The 22,173-nt window shown below is 40.7% G+C and overlaps 1 protein-coding gene across 2 annotated transcripts in view; it reads right to left on the bottom strand.

Annotated features, from left to right (window-relative positions):
* Positions 1-22,173, bottom strand: part of RBM26 (RNA binding motif protein 26) — a 99,999-nt gene that overhangs the window by 69,330 nt on the left and 8,496 nt on the right. For both annotated transcript variants that reach the window (XM_032798364.2, XM_032798365.2), the window contains exons 2-5: positions 11,001-11,119; positions 2,975-3,111; positions 1,925-2,013; positions 793-1,010 (exon numbers count right to left, since the gene is read on the bottom strand). In XM_032798364.2, the coding sequence (XP_032654255.1) occupies positions 793-1,010; positions 1,925-2,013; positions 2,975-3,111; positions 11,001-11,119 (563 nt within the window). The remainder of the gene's footprint in view (positions 1-792; positions 1,011-1,924; positions 2,014-2,974; positions 3,112-11,000; positions 11,120-22,173) is intronic.

The following is a 22,173-nucleotide window of genomic DNA, read 5'->3' as shown; positions in this document are numbered from 1 at the left end:
ATACTGTAAGGCAGAACTTCACGTAGAGCTTTATAAAGCGTAGGGCTCTAACAAATTCACGGATCATTTTGGTCAATTTCATGCCCAGAGGGTTTTAAAATTAGTCAGTTTCACAGTTTCAGATGGTTTACATCTGAAATTTCAGAGTGGTATAACTGTGGGGGTCCCAACCCAAAATGGGAAAATGGGCGAGGGAGGTTGAAAGTTGTTGCTGGGGGAGGTGAAGGGATGACACAGGATTGCCACCCTCACTTCTATGCTGCCTTCAGAGCCCAGGTCTGAAGGCAGCAGCCACCAAGCTTCCTGAAGCTATAGGAGGTTCCCAGAGATGGAGGTGGGTCCAAGATGCTGGGAGCACCTCAGCTGGAGGCTCCTAGCTGCTAGTCCCCTGATAGATTAACGCAGGGGCCCTGGCCAATTTGGGGGCTCCCAGAAAAATGGACGCCTGTGCTCTGGCCAAAATTCCCAAACCTAGTGCATAAAAATTAAGATCCTAAATCCATTTAAGCACATAAATAAAAGAAACTTGAATTTCAAAGGTGCTGAACACCTCTAGCTCTCATTCACTTATATTGTATTTGCTGAAGCACATCAGAGCTCTGAAAAAAATCAGGATATTTCGTGTCTAAAATAAGGATTATTAAACCTATCTTTAAGACACTCAAGTTTTAACATTTTGACCTACAGTCTTGTAGATAAGTTTATTCAGTAAAAAGCTGTTGTACTTCAAGATAAATATTGTTTTTCATACAGATCATCAACCCATATTTTTAAAGACTAACAAACACCTACCTCTACTTCGTGTTCTGCTTCTACTTCTGCTCCTGGTCCTGTCCCTATCCCGGTCCCGCAATCGTTCCTTACTCCAACTTCTGCTTCGACTCCTGCTGTAGCTCCGACTCCGTCCTCTTCTTCTGTTGTACCTGTCTCTATATGAATCCCGTCTAGGGGGATTACGGTCATAATCTCTCTTGCGAGAACGTTCATCTTTTTTTCTTTCCTCGCGGCTTCTAAATGTTTGGGAAGTTAATCGTTATTTAAAAATAATAACAATTTGAAAAGATAATTTAAAATATAAACTCAAACCTTGTAATGGCTACTAAAATCTCATCAAAATCATACTTGAAGAACAGAATTTTTCCAGTATTTGTAAGTGCTTAAAACAGGAACATGAAACACTGAAATTTTCTGCACCGTAACATAAACCTTTAATAAGTGCAGATATTAAAAAACCCTGTTCCTAGAGAATACTGGCACATACACATCTGAAGTTGATGCTACATTTGTTATTGACTTTTGTGCAGTTCTGATTCATTCTGAATGCATGCCTCTAACAGAGTATGAAATCTTTAACTATAAGTCCTCCTTTCCTCCAAACAAACCTGTTCAACCATCTGATTGTGTAAATTTTTGTTGTATAAAAGCCTACCACCATATCAAGAAAATGTGGGTAAAATATTGCTTTTGTGCCAGGACTTACTTTCCCAGTAGGGCATTTTCACCAAGGTAACAGCATCACAACAACTGAGAGTTACTGAAGAGAATGATAGTGCTGTATTAAACAAAGACTTCAGATTAAATTTCAAAATTAGATGGGTTTTGTGTTGTAATATAACCAATCATTTACACTCAAATCTGCTTTGTAAACATTTCTTAAATTGAGTTCTGATTGTTTTTAGTTAATAAAAATCTGAACAGTCTTCATTGTTCCTTGTGAACTGTACTTATCTCAAGATTGCATATAAAAAAAGCAATCCACAAAAGAGCTTGCTTCATAAGTACTCTATTAACATTTAGAAGCATATCACTACAGAAAAATGAAACATTTGATGTCAGCACCGCAAAAGAAAAAAATCTTTCAAAATTTAAGCCAATATAATTGGTTCTTGATATAATGCAAGAGTCAAACTAAGTTTATAATTACCTAGTTTCTCGGTACCGGGAGCTTGACTGAGGAGGACTGTGATTTAGTCTTCTAGAAAACTTTTTTTCTCGCTCTTCCTCTTTAATTATCTGGATTTTAAAGTGTAAACAGGAAATCAAAGATAAGCACAACACACAAGGCTTTTTTAAACAGACATAACTAGAATAAAAGAATCTGAAATTCAGTTTTGGCTAAGTGAAGCGAGGCCTAACACTCAACTTGGTGGCATCTCTGAAACATAACTTTTTAAGACTGTGCCCGACCTATTCCAAAAATTTCAGGGAATGTTCTGAGCATCAATAGGAGAACTCTATTATTTTGATAACAGCTGAAAACTGGAAAATCAACAGAAAAGCCTGACTCCCACAATGGCCATTTAGCGGAACACTGTGACACTCCCTCCAGATTATCTCCATATTTCAATCTCATTGCTTGAAATGAGTCCGGAAATAACACTGCAGGTCAGGACTGAGGTGGTTGGACAGAGCTAGGAAGCACAGGGTTTGGGACTGAAATAACGGGAACTGCTTCAGATCAGATGCTTATATTGAACAGGTTTAGCAGATCTGCCCTTAGACTGTGTCCACACTATGTCTGACTCAGGAGTAGCAAAGTTTTGCCTACTCAAAACTGTTATAAAATGGGTACTGTCTAAGGGAGAGACAACAACGCAGGCAGGAGTGTTAGAGCTTAAGGTTCTGTTCCAGGTCAAAACAGTTTGTGTGTGTGTGTGTGTCCGTGTCCTTTTGATTTGCTATAATTTTTAAAAGTTCATTTTCAGGTCAACCCAAAATGAAATTTTGGTTTCATTAGGGAATTAACAGCCAACCAAAAAACCAATTAACACAGCTCTAGTGATGACTGACCTAACTTTAATGTCACAATGCTACTGCTCAGGCTCCTCTGCCTACAGCACCAATTGGCACTGGTAAGGGGAAGTTGTTGATAAGAAACTGATAAGAAGAAGCAGCGTAGAGTGGCGTATCCTGTAAAAACTGCTACAGGTTCAGAGATCGAGACTGCACTGCAAAGTATGATTTAAATTCTTACCTCTTCCTTTTTTGTGTCTTTTTCTTGGTGTTGAAAAAATTCAACTTTTAGGCTTCCTGATGATGGCTGCTCTGGAGGAGGTAGATAGCTCTTTGTATTCACAGCATCAAAAAGTTTTTCAACAAATATCTGGGTCTCTAAACATTAAGGGAAATCAAAGATACCAAGAATTCATGAATGAATTCCTCTAACATCTGGCTATTTCAACCCTCTGCAGTCCATTTAAATATAATGCAACTTTTTCCCCTTTGCTTACATTTACAAACCACTGAATACTAGTTAGAAGTATTATGCTTTTATTGGCAATGAAAATAATGGATATTGAATAATCTTCCAAATATATAGCTCACCAAGAATTGTTTCATAACAGTATAAACTGCATTGTTGAAAGTTATTTAACTTAAATGAAGATAATTATGTAGCAGACTGTTTTTCTCCCCTGTATTTAATTGCTAGAGAACATATTACTCTAAAATTCTGAACAATTTAGACAGTACAAATGTATTTAAAGATCAGTTCTGGATATCTTCCATTCCTGGACAACTAAGGGGCAAAGAAAATAGAATCAAGATCATAAATATGGTTTTAATAGGACCATAGATACACAATACACAAGACCATAAATACATAGATACACAATACACAAGACCATAAATATGGTTTTAATAGGACCATAGATACACAATAAGCCACTGCAAAACATTTAGAGATGGATTTTTGCATCAGGGCATTTACTCCGATTAAAGACTTTAAAAGGTGGATCTTAAATACAACTGGTTTAAGAGCAGTGGCACAGGTGTAGCAAACAGAGCTATTAACAGGGGAGTCTGAATGGTAGTTCTGTAGGAGAAGGGAGGAAACAAGTTTCTGGTCTTTAGGGGCAGTGAGTGAGTTTTTTGTGGGTGTAGTGTGTCTTTTTCTGCTTTGTGTGGATGGCTTCCTCTCCTCCTCCTCTTCATTTTGTAGAGGCTGGTAGGAGGCAGTGTGCTGTGAGAGAAGCAGAGCCCTGATTAGGGGCAAGGCTTCCATGGTTAGGGGCCTTATAAAGGCAACCAAACAGTCAGCCAGTGGCTCAGGAGCAGCAAACAGATCTCTAAACAGGGGAGTCTGAGTGGGACTTTGGGAATGAGGTGTATGTGGTGTTCTGGTTTTGTTTTGGTCTTTGGTGGTTTTTATTTTTCCCCCATTGCAGGAATTTAATAAGGAAGCCTGTGACAGATACAGTGGCAGCAGTGGTAGTGACTGAAGCCATGGAAGAGACAATGAATATGACTGGATGCGGAAGCTGGAGGATGTACATGATCCTAGAGCAGGTACCTGAAAAAAGCTTAGTTTGTATGGAGCGTTGCTTGATAGAGCTCATGGAAGAGAAGACTCAAGGCTTGGAGATGCAGGTGGAAAGCATGGCTGAGTTTTGAAGGAGTTTTGAGTAACGATGAAGCAAAGGCAAGAGGAAAAGTCAAGACTAGCAGGTGCAAACTTGACTGAAGAACTCAGAGAGGAGACTACTGGGTGAGGAAATTGGACAGTGGAAGCATGTGGCTACAAGAACCAGGCAGAGGAAAAGGTTAGTTAGTGGAGGAAAAACAGAGCTCAGGAACAGATTTGCTGAGTTGGATAATGAAAGAGGAGCACAGCAGGTTGCAACTGAAGGAAGGAGGGCAAGGAAAAAGAGTAGAACAGCTAGTCCTGTAAGAAGAAGGGAAGAGTCAAACTTAATGATCGAGGGGATGGAGGGGAGCATGTTTTCAGTTTTCATGTACCTCTTTCTACAATTATAAATTTCTTGCATATTTGGCCAAGTACTACAGAAAAAGTCTTTGAACAGCTTTTGGAATGGTAGCAACAAAACATCAATGGTTGAGCCTCTTTTCCGAATCTTTGCTTGAGCTGTCAACTACTTTTGTATGTTAAGATTCCATAGGTCAAGGTAACAAAGGGAAAAATGTTGCTTGATGTCTGAATCCTTTGCTCTGATTGGCTGGATGTATTGAGAGGAGATACCTAGAGTTCAGAGCCACAGGAGGATACAGGATGACTTGCAGAAGATTACAAGGGAGAATAAAAGATAAGAAGACTTGCAGCCACAAAGAACAGGAGGAAGGCCAGCAAATCATACCATCACTATGTCAGGGATTGACAACCTTTGGCACACGGCCTAACAGGGAAATGCGCTGGCGGGCCAGGACGTTTTGTTTACCTGCAGCGTCCACAGGTTCGGCCAATCGCAACTCTCACTGTTCATGGTTCACCATTCCAGGCCAATGGGGGCTGCGAGAAGTGGCACATCCCTCAGCCCGCGCTGCTTCCCGCAGCCCCCATTGGCCTGGAACGGAGAACCATGGCCAGTGGGAGCTGCGATTGGCCGAACCAGCAGACGCTGCAGGTAAACAAACTGTCCCGGCCCGCGAGTGGATTTCCCTGACGGGCCGCATGCCAAAGGTTGCGAATCCCTGGTCTATGTGATTGCGGACTCCCTACTAAGAACAGACAAGCTTGTCACCAGAGCTGATCCAAAGAACAAAAGAGTACGCTGTCTACCAGGAGCTTAGATACCGGATGTGGACCTGAGGACGAAGAGGAGCCTAACAGGAATAGGAATGAATCCACTGATTACCCTTCATGTGAGACTATGCCAGGCTGGGGAAGACCCTTAAGGAAATGGAGGCTCACATAATCTTCAGTGGGATTCTGCCTGTCCCTAGAGGAGGAAAACGAAGGTGAGACAAGATTATGATGATCACCATATGGCTCAGGCAGTCATGCTCTAAGGAGGACTTCTGGATGTTTTACCACCAGGAGGCATTCATGGATAGAGGACAGTTCTCATGGGATGGACTCCATATAAGTAGGGAGGGAAATGGACTTCTGGGATGGAGGTTGGCACAATTCATGCAAAGATCTTTACACTAGGAACTCAGAGGAGACTGTTGGGAGAGGCTCATGTAATCTCCACACCCGATTTTAACACCGAACGGGAGGAAAATCAAGTAAGAATGGATGCAGCAATGGAGAAAGGAACAGCAGTGGATATGAGAATGGACATTAAGAGGAAGGATAGTGCTGATACCAGTCAGATAGGCAATATTGGCACTAGAATGACTGTACCCAACTGCGTGAGGAACATGAGAGAAGCCAAGTAGAAACAGTTAAGATGTTTGTACACCAATGCAAAGAGCCAGGGTAATAAAATGGAGGAACTGGAACTACTGCTGCAAGAAGTAAAACCATATATTACAGAGACAACAAAAATATGGTGGAATGGTAGTCATGACTGGAGTGCAGGTATTGAAGGGTATGTGCTGCTCAGGAAAGACAGAAATAAAGGCAAAGGTGCTGGAGCAGCATTGTATATTAACAATGAGGTTGACAATAAAGAAATCAGAAGTGGTGGAATGGATAACGGAGTCTGTTTCGGCCAAAATCACTTTGGAGAAGAAAGCTACTAAAGGTTCCCCTGGTACAGGAGTGTTACAGACCAGCAGGATCTGATCTGGATAAGGACAGAGACACCTCTAACATTCTGAATAAAATAAATACCACTGGGAATTATGTGACTATGGGACACTAACTTCCTAGATATAGATTGGACAAGTGCTACTAATAATAGCAAGGCCCAGATTTTCCTGGATGTGACAGCTAACAGATTTCTTCAACCAACAGGTGCTGAAGCAACAAGAGGTGATGCCATTTTAGATGTGGTATTGGTGAGTAAAGGACAACCTTGGTTTGAGTGATCATTAGTTAATTCAGTTTAAACAATACACAAGGTTAACAAAAATAGATCTGCAGCAAGGGTCCTTGATTTCAAAAGAGCTAACTTGAAAAAATTAAGGAAATGTTTAGGAAAGTAGACTGAAGAACTCAAGGATCTGAACGTGGAGGAGGCTTAGCATTACTTTAAGTCAAAGATGCAGAAGGTATGTGAAGCCTTCACGCCAAGCAAGAGGAAAAAATTAACAGGGAAGGGTTGCTTGCTCATCCAGCTTGGTCTGCATCTCAAACAGGTGAAAGCAAAAAGCCTACAAGGACTGGAAGATGGGAGGGATCAGCAAAGAAAGCTATTTCTTGGAGGTCTGAAAATGTAGGGATAAAGTGAGAATTGCCAAAAGCCAAGCAAAGTGCGTTCTGGCAAAGGGAATTAAAACCAATTGTAAAAAGTTCTATTGCCATATAACTACGAAGAAATCAAGGAAAAAAGAAGTGGGACCACTAAGCACTGAGGATGGCCCAACATCTAAACCAATACTTTGCCTCAGTTTTTAATGAGGCTAATGAAGAGTTTAGGATTAGTGGTATTGCAGCTAATGGCAACAAGGATATAGAGTTAGAAATTACCACAGTTTAATGAGACTAAATCAGGGGGCCCAGATAATCTCCGTTCTAAAATATTAAAGGAACTGGCACATGAAATTGCAAACACAATAGCAAAGATTTTTAATGCATCTGTAAACTCAGGAATCATAACTTATGACTAGAGAATTACTAATACAGTTCCTATTTTTGAGAAAGAAAAAAAAAGTTATATAGAAAATTACAGGCCTGTTACTTTGACCTCCATTGTATGCAAGGTCTTGGAACAAATTTTTAAAGAGAAATTATTTAAGGACATAGAGGTGAAAGGTAATTCGGATAAAATACAACATGGTTTTACGAAAGGTAGATCATGCCAGACCCACCTGATCTCCTTCTTTAAGAAGATAACTGATTTTTTAGACAAAAGAAATATAGCAGATCTAATCTACCTGGATTTCAGTATGGCATCTGATACAGTTCCCCATGGGAAATTATAAAATTGGAGAAGATGGGGATTTCTATGAGTAGAGAGTCCGATTAAATTCACAGCCATGAAAAAATACATCATAGACCATGAAATCTGGTCTTTTGTGTGCTTTTACCCTATACTACAGAGATTTCACAGGCGAGACCAGCGTTTCTCAAATTGGGGGTCCTGACCCAATAGGGAGTTGAAGGTGGTCACAAGGTTATTTTAAGAGAGTCACGCTACTGCCACTCTTACTTCTGTACTGCCATCAGAGCTTCAGGGTGCAGGGAGGCTGGAGAGCAGCAGTTATTGGCCAGGCGCCCAGTTCTGAAGGGACCGCCCCACCAGCAGCAACGCAGAAGTATGGATGACAATACCATACCATGCCACCCTTACTTCTGCACTGCTGCCTTCAGAGTTGGGTGGCCAGAAAGTGGTGGCTGCGGACTGAGGGCACAACTCTGCAGGCAGCAGTGCCATCCTTACATCTGTGCTGCTGCTGGTGGTAGCTCTGCCTTCAGAGCTGGGCTTCCAGCTAGCAGGTGCCACACTCCAGCTGCCCTGCTCTGAAGGCAGTGCTGCGAGCAGCGGCTCCGCAGAAGTTAAGTATTGCTGTATGGTAAACTCTCCTCCTCTTCCCCTCCCCCCCCCAATCCTTTTTAGGTCAGGACCACCACAATTACACCACTATGAAATTTCAGATTTAAATAGCTGAAATAATGAAAATTTGCAATTTTTAAAATTCTATGACTGTGAAATTAACCAAAATGGACCGTGAATTTGGTATGGTCATAACTATGAGAACTGAAAAGTGGGTAAGGAAATGGTTAAAGGGGCAACTACAAAGAGTCATACAGAAAAATGAACTGTCAGGCTGGAGGGAGGTTACTGGTAGAGTTCCTCAGAGATCAGTCTTGGGACCAATCTTATTTAGCACTTTTATTACTGATCTTTGCACAAAAAGTGAGTGTGCTAATAAAATTTGGGGATGAGACAAAACTGGGAGGTATAGCCAATAAAGAGGAGGACTGGAATATCTTACAAGGAGATCTGGATGATCTTGTAACCTCGCATAACAGAAATGGGATGAAGTTTAATAATGCAAAGTGCAAAGTGCATTTATGGACTAACAAGAATTTTTGCTATAAGCTAGGGATTTATCAGTTGGAAGTAAGAGAGGAGGTGGTATATTGGTTCATCACAGGATGACTATAAACCGTCAGAGTGACAAGGCTATGAAAAAGGCTAATACAGTCTGAGGATGCATCAGGTGAGGTATTTCCAGTAGAGACAGGGAAGTGTTAGTACCGTTATACAAGGCACTGGTGAGACTCTATCTGGAATACTGTGTGCAGTTCTGGTCTCCCATGTTTAAGAAGGATGAATTCAAACTGGAACAGGCACAGAGAAGGGCTACTAGGATGATCCAAGGAATGGAAAACCTACCTTACAAAAGGAGATTCAAAGAGCTTGGCTTGTTTAGCCCGACCAAAAAAAGGCTATGGGGAGATATGACTGCTCTCTATAAATACATCAGAGGGATAAATACCAGGGAGGGAGAAGAGTTATTTAAGTTAGATGCCAATGTGGACACAAGAACTAACTTCTATAAACTGGCCTTCAACAAGTTTAGGCTTGAAATTAGACAAGCCATCAGAGGAATGAAGTTCTAGAGCAGTGGGGGCAAAAAACTTACCTGGCTTCAAGACTCAGCTTGATAAGTTTATGGAGGGGAATGACGAGATTGTCTACAGTGGCATGTGGTCCATTGCTGACTGTCAGTAACAAAAATCCCAAACTGCTGGAGACGGAACACCAGATGTGGAGGGCTCTGAGTTACTACAGAGAATTCTTTCCCAGGTATGTGTCTGGCAGGTCTTGCTCACATGCTCAGATTCTAACTGACAGCTATATTTGGGGTCAGGAAGAAATTTTTCCCAAGGTCAGATTGGAAGAGACCCTGGTAGTTTTTTTGCCTTCCTCTGCAGCATGGTGCACAGATCAAACTTGCAGGTTTAAACTAGTGTAAATGGTGAATTCTCTGTAACTTGGGGTCTTTAAACTATGATTTGAGGACTTCAGTAAGTCAGCCTGAGATTAGGAGTTCACTTCAGAAGTGAGTGAGGTTCTGTGGCCTGCAATGTGCAGGTCGTCAGACTAGGTGATCATAACATTGAAGTTTATGAGTCAATATGGTGAAATTATTACCAAATGTTAGCAAGTCCACCTCCATGTAAGATGGCCCATGGTACACACCTTTTGGAATGGAGTTTTAAAGATGACTTGTCAACTAACACAGCTAGCCTTGTATTCTGCTAATTTTTTTCCCAAATCAGAAGTATTTTCATAATAAGAGTGGGAGTAGGCAGTGTGCTTACGCTGCCAAACACACAATGGAAATATGATCCCCAAAATGATGTAATCTTAGTGATCAAACAGCCTACTTGGAAGCAATAATAGAAGGCTTATTGTTAATTGTACAGTAAGTACAATATGCCCTCATATTGTATACTGAAGAGGAAGACGTAGTCCCTGCCCCAAAGATTTTACCTTCTAACTCATACAGCATACTGACAAAAGAATGGGTAAACAGAAGTCTGGCTTAAGGAGAGACTTTAACGGAGGCTAAAAGGTTGGCACATAAGCAGTACCAAGGATGAAAACTTGGACAAATTAAAAAAACTGAAATGAGTGGATAAGACTGTCTCAGTGTTGCCCTCTGTAGTCATGTCCTGAGAAAGAACAGAATGAAGGTTATTGGCATGTCTTATAATGGCCCTGCCATAATAAAAAAAAGTATGTGGTCCTTTTAAATTTAAACTTAATGACTTTCCTGTATTTCCAAACTGTTTTAATTTCTACAACCTTACCTCAATTTACCCTAAAATTAGTGATGTATGCTCTCAATCTTATCTCAAGTTTAATTTTTGGGGGAAGGTAAAGGGACATATATTTCACACTCCCAAATATGTACTCAGTTCCAGTATATCTATTATAATAAAAAACTTTAGTGTCCTTATTTACATAGTTGGCGGAAATTTAAGCTGTACCCAGGATATATATTATCCTGATATCGTACAATACTGCTGTTTTCTGTTAAATTTCATAAATTATTTTCTTCACGCAACTGAATTAACTGCACTTAATGAAGGCTCATAAAAAAAGATAAATAGTAGTTAATCCTAAATTAAGCTGAGTACATAAACATTAATAAGCAAAGCAAATCACTGAAGTTTTATAGTCACAGTGAAGACTTCTTACCCTTTTGAAGAAATACATCCAGCTGATCAACACATAATGCTTTCAGCTCTTTCTCACTTTTATCTTTCTTTACCAGGGCAAGAACGTATTTAGCTAGGGCTGATGGATCTGCATCACATCTGTAAATAATTGATAAAAATACAGAATTCAGTAATGAAAAACTCAAGACTGCCCGAATCTGGCACAATACACACGTCTAGGGCTCAATTCTCCTGCTATTAAAGTCAATTAAACTTCCAATCAATTTCAATAGGAAATGATAAGATTGGGCCACAAAAAAAACCCAAAGTTATGTTAAAATATCTAACCTTTTGGATATTAGCAATTCATCTTCATCTACCTATGTTACACAAGAATATAATGTCATTTAACCTCCTTCACAGAAAAATGAAGTGCATGTATATTACATCTCTGTCACGCTTGTACTGATGCACTGTAGACAACACATTAACCACCATGTTGTAGTTCATCTCAAAACATAAGATTACAGCAGGGGATAATAATTTACATCTAGTTAGTGTAAACTTTTCTGAAGTATGCTAATATGAACAATAGCTGCTATTTCTACCTGCTCTACAAAACATAGACCGCCCCTCAGCATTGACCACAAACATTATTTTGGACCTGTTGCCATCTAGATATCAGTGTTGAAGTGTTACTAAAGTGAAAAACTTGTGCATAATTAGGAAGCAAACATGAATTGTAATGACTAGTAAAGGTTAATTTTGGGGGGTGAAATATGGATGCTATTGAAGTTACAGGAAATTTTGCCATTGACATCAATAGTGACAGGATTTCACCCTTGATATCTAGTATCCTCTTCTTGATCCCTATACCAGAGAGAACACCTCCCACCCAACTGAGACTTTGCGTCAGTTAAGTAGTGGCACTGTGAAAAAAAGTTCTGTTCACTCCTCTTCAGCTGTAAGGAAGACAGAAATGTTGTCTTGAGTAGCAAGTTAAGCAGGAGAGATTCTTTGTATTCTAACATCCTTGAGTTCCATCACATTGCCAAAGGAGGATTGTTCCCTAGAGCAGAGATTCTCAAACTGTAGACCACACACAGCTTTTGGTAGCAATGTGCAGAGTTAGTCAATTAACATTGTATCAGATCTTTTCCAGCTGCTAAATGGCCTTAAAAGAAACTAAAAACACAATAAACTTCCCTACTTTTTCATGTAGGAATTCCTGGAGTTGCCACAGGGAAAATCAAATAGTGAATGGGAAGAGAGATGATCTGCATAATCACAAATGGGTAGAATGGGGCACCACAAGATTGTATTAAAATTATCTACATTATAAATAAATTTGAGAACCCCTACCCTATATTTTCTAGCACTTTAACTAGTCTTACTTTGTCATGTATTTGGTAACAGATTGAGTTGGCTAAAAATCTGTTTTCAAAACCCCTGGAAACAGCATTCATACACCATTACTACATAAAGGCAAGTGCACCAACACATGGGAGAAATGAGGTGTTGAAGTTTGTTCAAGTGGGTTCAAGTTTCAATGAAAGCTCAAAATGCCGGGGGGGGGGGGGGAGGAGGAGGCTTCAGGGAAAAGCATTGAAGCACTGAGGCAAAAATAATTAAAAACATTAATGCAAAGGCTACAAAGAATAAAAGCTCAGGCCTTCAAGCAAAGCACTCAAAGGCCAGGTTTATACTAAATATGTTAGACTGACACAGCTACGTTGAAAGATCCACACCCCGAGCAATGTTGGTAATCCAACCTAAACTCCAGCGTAGATCAGCAGCAGCAGCGATCCCTCAATTTGAGGATGATCTCTACCACAGATTTACATATGGGTCCTGAGATGACTCAGGAGTCCAATCTTGGAAAACACAGATCCGCCCACTGTAGGTACAGACATTTCCTGGTCAGCCAGCTGCCTGCTGGAAGAAAGTTGTTTCTTTTTCCTTCCTTCTCTCTTTTCAGCTTCGAGGGCAGGACACTTCTCCTCAAAGCGGGCCACTGCCTGATGGGAGGATGTGGTGCCAGTGTGGTTGGTTGCTGGCTTGCTCCTCCGAGCTTGCGATATCTGCACACAATGTCCAGCCCAGACAAGTCTCTACATCAGGTGGATTTTATATACGTATTTTAAAGACTCGGGGGGGGGGGGGGGGGGGGGGGGAGAGCTAATCTGTTTCCAAGAAGGAGGTTAGAGAAAAATAAATTGTCAGTATTAAAAATGTATTTCAACTGTTTCTTTGAGATGCTCTAGTGCCCCCATGTTTTAGAGCAAAGATTTGAAATTTCGGAAGAGGGATGACCTGTGGAAGAAGAGATGTCAATATGGTTCCACATGATGAAATCTGTTTTGTTTTTTAATTTTTAAAAAAACCAAGGACATAAATAAAGCTTAAGCTAAAATGATGCTATAGTTGCATGATCAAGCACTCAAAAATTGGGAAATGCAAAAATTAAAGATGCTCCTGCAAATTTAATTCAGTACTCTCAATGCATATGCATAACGATGCAATCTTTATTTACATTATCATATACTATTTGTCGTACAGAACTCGTCTTCATTCAATGAATAGACAGTGATTAAGAAGAGATACTCTTGTGTTAAACCTCTGGCTTGGCATTTGGGAGAGTTTAATCGTTTTCCAGACCTGTCCATAGACTTTCTATATGATGTTGGGTAAGGCTATCATAATGCACATGTACAATGGGGCTGAATTAAGACTCTAAGATTTGTAGGTTCTTATACCACACATCACTGTAGGATATGAGCATTGTCTAGTATTATATTAAGTGAGTTGACTAACATCTGTGATTTATTGTTTGCTCTCTCATCCTTTCACCAAGGGGAAACACGTATACAGTAAAGCAGTGGTTTTCAACCTCTTTTCCTTTGCGGTGCACACCCCTCTGGAAATCAGACACAGTCTGCAAACCCTGATGGGTCCACAGACTGAAAACCACTGTTCTATGGTAATGACCAACTTGCACAGACTCCTTAGTCATCATCTACAGACCCCCAGGGGTCTGCAGACCACAGGCTGAAAACCATTGCAGTGGAGCACTGTATTTTGTTGCTGTTGGATTTTTGGGTTTGTTTGTTTTTTTGTTTACATATGAGAAAAAACATTTCTCTTTACTAATATTTGAGAAGGCAAGGTCAAAAAAAATGTGCCTTGCACTTGCAGTGGACAATCGAGAGATTTGTAGTGGTCCTTAGTTACTGGGGGAGTTTGTTGCACTGTTTCAAGCTTGCCCACAAGAAAATTCTTTCTCCCACACAGAATAAGCTTACCCTCATTGCGCCAGAAGAGGAAGGTGTCAACTCCAGTCTTCATCCTGAGGCATCAGGCAAACTTTTAGGTATGCTGGGCCCGGGGCACTGCGTGCCTTCAAAATAAGGACCAAGTCCTTGAACCTGACTCAGTATTATATAGGAAGCCACTGTAGGGAGCGGAGGACAGGTCTGATGTGTTCACAGTAAGCTGTGCTGCTCAAAAGACATGCTTCAGTGTTCTATCCTAGTTGGAGCTTCCTAGGCATGAAGCCTTCAGCCCTTAGGAACACTGCATTGCTGTAGTCCAGCCCTCAGGCAACAAAGGAATGAAAAACTGAGACCAGGTCATGGTCTCCCAGGACAGGACAGTCTCCTGGCCAGCCAAAGATGGCAGAAAGTATTACTGAAGGATATTAATACTTAAGAACGTGTGTCAGCGAGAAATCAGATCATTCCCAAACTACAGACTGAATTGACTAACTATGGCTATATACCTTCAGCCAAAGGAGACTGCATAGTAGCTGCAAATTTCAGCTCTGTGCACCAGCATCACTTCTATCTTGCTTCAATTCAGCTTCAACCAGCTGTTCTTCATTCATAAGCAGATCTGATCCAAGCATTGGGCCAGCTTGGTTGTAGTGGCATGGTGTACCCCGACAAGCCCCACTCCCACTGCACCAGCCCCGATGAGCAACCCACACCCAGATCCCCACTCTACTGAGGCCCAAACAGCTGCACTTGGATCCCAACCCTAGTGAGCTCCACTCCCCGGCCATCTGGACCCCCTACTAAACTCCCCACATCCCAACCCCCCTGCTGAGCTCTATCCCCACCCACATTCAGACTCCCCCGCTGAGCTCTAACAACCTTCATGTGGACCCCCCTGCAGAGTCCCATTACCGTTACACCCAGAACCTCCCCAATAAGCCCATGTGCATCTAGATCCCCCCGTGCCCAAATCTCCCACTGAACTGCCTACACCCAGACTGCCCCACACAGAACCGTCTCAACCCACATCTGCATTCTCCCCACATTTGGATCCTGCTTTGCTGAGCCTGCTTGCGCACACCTGGCATGGAGAGGCAGGGCTCTCAAGAGTAACAGTGAGAAATAAGTAGAGCTGTATCTCATTTGTACATTGCTGACACTTGAGTCCACATCACCTGACCAGTTCACCTAGTGCCTGCATCCATATGTTGAATAGGGCCAAAGGGAGAACTGATCTTTGTGGGCCTACACAAATGAGGAGTCTAGTGGTGGAGATGTGGTTTCCCTAAGCAATCTTAATTCTAGTATTTCCTACCTTTGGAGTGCTTGACTTGGCAAGATTAATATTTTAATGTTCCTTAATGCAATTTTAATTATAATGTCACTTCACATATAAGTAAGATTCTTGTCCTTCCCTCTTCAAAAGGTGTATAGCAGTTACTCCTACGAGAAATAACTGTCTAGCGATTATATGGAACACACCACAATATATTTTTTTTAAAACAGTACCTATCCTCACTAGTCTTAATAAAGTTACAACATTTTTTACATAGAATTAGAGAAGATGAAATAGCTTTAATGTTTATATTTTTAGTTTTACAAGACAGACATTTTTCCAAAAATGGCATATAAAGTGAGTGACTTAGCAATTAAAATTTGAAGAGCAACTAGCAAAAGACACAAAAACCAACAGCACAGAAAGCCTGCCAAACAATCAGTGGGGCCACTGAACAACTGAGTTGCTAAAGGACCACTCAAGCAACACAAGAACATTGTGGAGACGTTAACTAATTATTTGGATCCTCACATCCACTGTAGATAGAGCTGAGGAACTGTCCCAGACTGAGGTGTCAATAGAGGTGGTTTTGGAACAAACTGATAAATTAATCAATAATAAGTCATCCACACCAGATGTTATTCACCTAAAAGTTCTGAAGGAACTCAAATATGAAATTGCAAAACTACTGACAGTGGTATGTAACCTGTTCCTTAAAACAGCCTCTGTACCAGATGACTGGTGGATACTCAATGTAACATTGATTTTTTTAAAAAGGCTCCAGAGGACCCTGGTAAGTACAAGCTGGTACGCCTAACTTCTGCACCAGGCAACAGGTTGAAACAATAGTAAAGAGGACAATCATCAGAGTAGGTTGTGAAAGAATCAACACAGCTTTTGTAAAGGGAAATCATGCCTCACTAATCTATTACAATTCTCTGAAGGTGTCAACAAGCATATCGACAAGGGTGATATGGTACTTGGGCTTCCAGAAAACCTTAGACAATCATGGTGTGAAGAAAGTGAATAGGAACGTGCTATTTACTTCTTCACAAAACACACAAAAAATGGGTCTTCAATGAAATTAATAGGCAACAGGTTTAAAACAAACATAAGGAGGTACTTCTTCACACAACACACAGTCAGCCTATGGAACTAATCACCAGAGAATGCTGTGAAGGCCAAAAATATAACTGGGTTTGAAAAAGAGTTTGATAAGTTCATAGAAGATGGGTCCATCAATGGCTATTAGTCAAGATGGTCAGGGACGCAACCCCATAGTTTGGGTGTCACTTCTTGAATGCCAAAAGCTGGGACTGGATGCAAGAGGTGGCTCACTCAATAACTGCCATTCTGTTCATTCCCTCTGAACCATCTGGTACCGGACACTGCCAGAAGATAGGATATTAGGCTCCCTGTCTGACCCAGTATGGCAATTCTTACGTACTTTTTTTAAAATACAAGAACATGTTTTAGGATGCAAAACAACCTATGAGAAATAGTATATGATCACATAATTAGAATGTACAGAATGTAATGCACTGTACATACATGAGGAGCGTTACGACTACAGTCCCAATTAACTGTTATATTGCTGACTTCAGTGTTTCACTACGCAACTAACTTTTTTATTAGCTTTGTTTATTAAATTTTCTTGGTTTTATTTAAATAAATAAAATATGCATGCACCAAAAGAAGAAGCTTAAAGGGGAAAACAGCAAAACTAGAAACTCAGTGTTTTTTAAGTACATCAGAAGCAGGAAGCCTGCTAAACAACCAGCAGGGCCCCAGGACTATCGAGATACAAAAGGAGCACTTAAAGACGATAAAGTCATTGTGGAGAAACTAAATGAATTCTTTGCTTCAGTCTTCATGGCTAAGAATGTTAAGGAGATTCCCAAACCTGAGCCATCCTTTGTAGGTGACAAACCTGAGGAATTGTCACAGTTTGAAGTGTCACTAGAGGAGGTTTTGGAATTAATTGATAAACTTAACAGTAACAAGTCACCGGGACCAGATGGCATCCACCCAAGAGTACTGAAAGAAAACACAAATGTGAAATTGTGGAACTATTAACTATGGTTTGAACCCTGTCATTTAAATCAGATTCTGTACCCAATGACTGGAAGATAGCTAATGTAATGCCAATATTTAAAAAGGGCTCTCGAGGTGATCCCAGCAATTACAGACCACTAAGTCTAATGTCAGTACCGAGCAAATCAGGTGAAACAATAGTAAAGAATAAAATTGTCAGACACATAGAAAAACATAACCTATTGGGCAAAAGTCAACATGGTTTCTGCAAAGAGAAATCATGGCTTACTAATCTGTTAGTTTTTTTTGAAACGTCAACAAACATGTGGACAAGGGGTATCCAGTGTACATAGCATACTTAGATTGCCAGAAAGCCTTTGACAAGGTGTCTCACCACAGGCTCTTATGTAAGTTGTCATGGGATAAGAGGGATTGAGAATTGGTTAAAAGACAGGGAACAAAGGGTAGGAATAAATGGTAAATTTTCAGAATGGAGAGGGGTAACAAGTGGTGTTCCCCTAGGACCAAACCTATTCAACTTACTCATAAATGATCTGGAAAAAGTGGTAAACAGTAAGGTGGCAAAGTCTGCAGATGATACTAAAGTGCTCAAGATAGTTAAGACCAAAGCAGACTGTGAAGAACTTCAAAAAGATCGCACAAAACTAAGAGGCTGGGCAACAGAATGGCAAATGAAATCTAATGTGGATAAATGTAAAATAATGCACAGTGGAAAAAATAACCCCAAGTATACATATAATATGATGGAGGTTAATTTAGCTACAACTACACAGGAAAGAGATCTTGGAGTTATCGTGGATAGTTCTCTGAAGATGCCCACGCAGTGTGCAGCAGCAGTCAAAAAAAGCGAACAGGAGATTAGAAATTATTAGAAAGGGATAGAGAATAAGACGGAGAATATTTTATTGCCCGTATATAAATTCATGGTACGCCCATATCTTGAATAGTGCGTACAGATGTGGTCTCCTCATCTCAAAAAAGATATACTGGCATTAGAAAAGGTTCAGAGAAGGGCAACTAAAATGATCGGGGGTTTGGAATGGGTTCCATATGAGGAGAGATTAAAGGACTAAGGCTAGGACTTTTCTGCTTGGAAAAGAGGAGACTAAGGGGGGATATGATAGAGGTATATAAAATCACGAGTGGTGTGGAGAAAGTGAATAAGGAAAAGTTATTTACTTGTTCCCATAATATAAGAACTAGGGGCCACGAAATGAAATCCATGGGCAGCAGGTTTAAAACAAATAAAAGGAAGTTCAGCGCACAGACAACTTTTGGAACTCCTTGCCTGAAGAGGTTGTGAAGGCTAGGACCATAACAGGGTTTAAAAGAACACTAGATAAATTCATGGAGGTTAAGTCCATTAATGGCTGTTAGCCAGGATGGGCTAGGAATTCCATTCCTCTGTTTGTCAGAGGGTGGATATGGATGGCAGGAGAAAGATCACTTGATCATTACCCGTTAAGTTCACTTCCTTTGAGACACCTGGTATTGGTCACTGTCAGTAGACTGGATACTGGGCTGGATGAAACTTTGGCTTGGCCCAGTATGGCCATTCTTAAGTTCAGTCTAACAGGCTTAAAAGCTCTGCTGTCTCTGACTTCCTGCAAATTTTATTGCAAGTCTTGAGATTTGTTTTCTTAAAGCTCCAACTTTTGGAGCAAAGACATAATGTGAGTACCTCGGCTTCAATTTTTTTTTTTTAAGTAACTTTCCAGCTCTCATAGCAGCAGTGAAAAGCTGCAAAATGTGTCTCAAGTGTACTCTAAAGACTCAGAAACTAAAGGTAAATAACAAGCCCAACGTTTAAAAATATTTTAATTTAGTCATGATTTTTGGGGACCTGACGCACTGTTTTTGAATACTTGGTTTTGGCAGTACTGTTCAAGACATGAAATAGCCAGCAGGTAATCCGTTACAGGTGCCCTGGACCTCGCTTCCTGTTTCAGGTGCAGGCCCACCCTGTCAGACAACCAGCCAACCTTCCTAGTGGAGAGAAAGCTTTTTCCAGCAAGAACATTCTTTTGCCAGAACATATACCAGCTCAGCAAGTGAAATAAACTATACCAGTGAAAGCACTTTTATGTTAGTATTACTGCATCTACACTAAGGGTTTTTACCTGTATAGAAATGTCACCAAACCACCACCACCCCTAACCAACACTGCTATACTGGCAAAAGTTTCAGGAGTCGCCCAGGCCTAATTTTTTTTTTTTTAATTATATTTCTAGCCCTTATGGGTACAAAGCTAAGTTACTATGAAACTTTGAACCAAGCATAAACCATGCAGTAATCTCTCCCCAAGTCTCCAGACAGCACAGAGCAATAGCTCTAAAAGATATAACTGTTCCATTGATTTCACTGGACTGTTAACTCTGAAACCTAAAAAAAAACTAATGTCAGCACTTAACTATTTCACTGCTAATCATTTCAGAAGCATCCAAGTAACATGTTTAACCATAACACCAAAATACTTCCTCTGCCCTTCCAGGTGACAAAAGCCTCATCTGTCCCTTACTCATTTACCAAAATCTCCAGGTTTCCTCTGATAGTTCCTACACTGTGGTTAAACACTGCTAGTACAGAACTTGCTGCAGCATACCAACAACTAAAAATTTGGGGAAAATGTGAAAAATTCAGTTACCAAAATACAGGACACTGGACCGCATTATTCGTTTTCATATTACTTTCACTAATACTCAATTTTTAACAAACTGTTATAGAATCCAGACTCTTACCACAAAATTTGGATTCAACATGCCACAGAATTCAAATGATCCTGCCTTAGTTCACCGAAACAAAAATACAGGTTCTCAGATATAAAAATTTCAAGGCCAGAAGGGAGCATTATGATCAACTAGTTCAGTGTTTCCCAAACTTGGGACATCACATGTGTAAACCCCCTGGCGGCTGGGCTAGTTTGTTTACCTGCCCCGTCCACAGGTCCGGCCGATCGTGGCTCCCACAGGCCGCAGTTCGCTGTCCCAGGCCATGGGGTGGCAGGAAGCCGCAGCCAGTACTTCCCGCCGCCCCCATCCGCCTAGAACAGCAAACCGCGGCCAGTGGGAGCCTTGGTACACCGAACCTGTTGATGCGGCATATAAACAAACTGGCCGGACCCACCAGGGTGCCCTGGCGAGCTGCGTGCCAGAGGTTGCTGATCCCTAAACTAGACCATGGTTTCTCGAATCATAACTGGCAACTGGAGGTGGGAGACCCTAGGCGGAGTTTAGCCGTTACCAGAAACCAATAAGCACATCAAGCTTATCAGTTAACCGGTTAAACTCTTACAACCCTATATCATACCTAAAAAGGTTGAGAAACACTGAACTAAAACAAAACTTTTATAAAGATATCCAATCTTGATTTACCTCAGAAAGGGACCAGCATGTCTGGCAACCTCTGTTGGACTGGATACAGCAAACTGCAAACTTTCAGGAATCTAAGCCCCACAGCAAACAAACTATGAATATGTAGACACCAAGTCCCCATAGGAAGACCACCAGACTGTTGAGCGCCTCTGATGCATTCTTAAGGCAAGGTGTGAGGGAAGCAATTCAGGGAATTAGAGAGGACTGGCCAGGACACAGGAAGGGTCAAGAGCAATAAAAGGTTCTGTTACAGAGATTCATTTAATAAAAATGGGCATGTTTAGTCTTGAAAAAAGAAAACTGACGTGAGACTAATAAGAGTCTTCAAATATATTAAGGACTGTTATAAAGAAGACGGCGATCAACTGTTCTCCAGGTCCACAGATGACAGGACAAGAAGTAATCACTTTAATCTGCAGCAAGAGAGATTTAGATTAGATATCAGGAAAACCTTTCTAACCACAAAGAGCACTGGAATAAGCTTACAAGGGAAGCTGTAGAATTCCATCACTGGAGTTTTTTAAGAATAAGTTGGACACCTGCCAGGGATGTTCTAGGTATATTTGGTCCTGCCTCAGTGAAGGTGTCTGGAATAATGACTTCTTGAGGTCCCTTCCAGCCCCACATTTCTATAATTCTGTGAAACATGCATCCATTAAACAGTTGTGCCAAGTCTAGATTATACTATTACAACAAAAGGGGATACAGTTGATGAACGTTTAAGGTTGTTACAGACAATAAGTATTCTTGGAGGAATTCACTGCCAAAAAATTAAAAAAATTGTACACAATATTTTAAAATTCTGCATATTTTGTCAAACTAATACAACAGAATCATACCAGTTTCAATTATTTTGATAATTTATTTCAAAACAGCTTTCAGCAAGTATCTCTGTAACAATACAGACTACAAAAAGAATTCATACAAATGATTTTTGACAAACAGATTCCTTACTAAGCATATTAATACACAACTCTGAGTAATAATTCATTTAAACTACAATACAGAAAAGTATTTACTGCACCACTCAGAAGTGTAAAGGCTTGGGGGAGTCAGGGGTAAAGGTGTATACATTGAATGCTTCCGCCGACGTGCACAGGCAGAAATCGTGGAAAAACAACATCGCTTGCCTCATAACCTAAGTCGTGCAGAACGCAATGCCATCCACAGCCTCAGAAACCACCCTGACATTATCATCAAAGAGGCTGATAAAGGAGGTGCTGTTGTCATCATGAACAG

The sequence above is a fragment of the Chelonoidis abingdonii genome, chromosome 1, assembly GCF_003597395.2.
Source record: "Chelonoidis abingdonii isolate Lonesome George chromosome 1, CheloAbing_2.0, whole genome shotgun sequence".
Classification (NCBI taxonomy): domain Eukaryota; kingdom Metazoa; phylum Chordata; order Testudines; family Testudinidae; genus Chelonoidis; species Chelonoidis abingdonii.
Note: the sequence above shows the minus strand (reverse complement) of the source record. Positions and strands in the feature narration are given on the sequence as shown.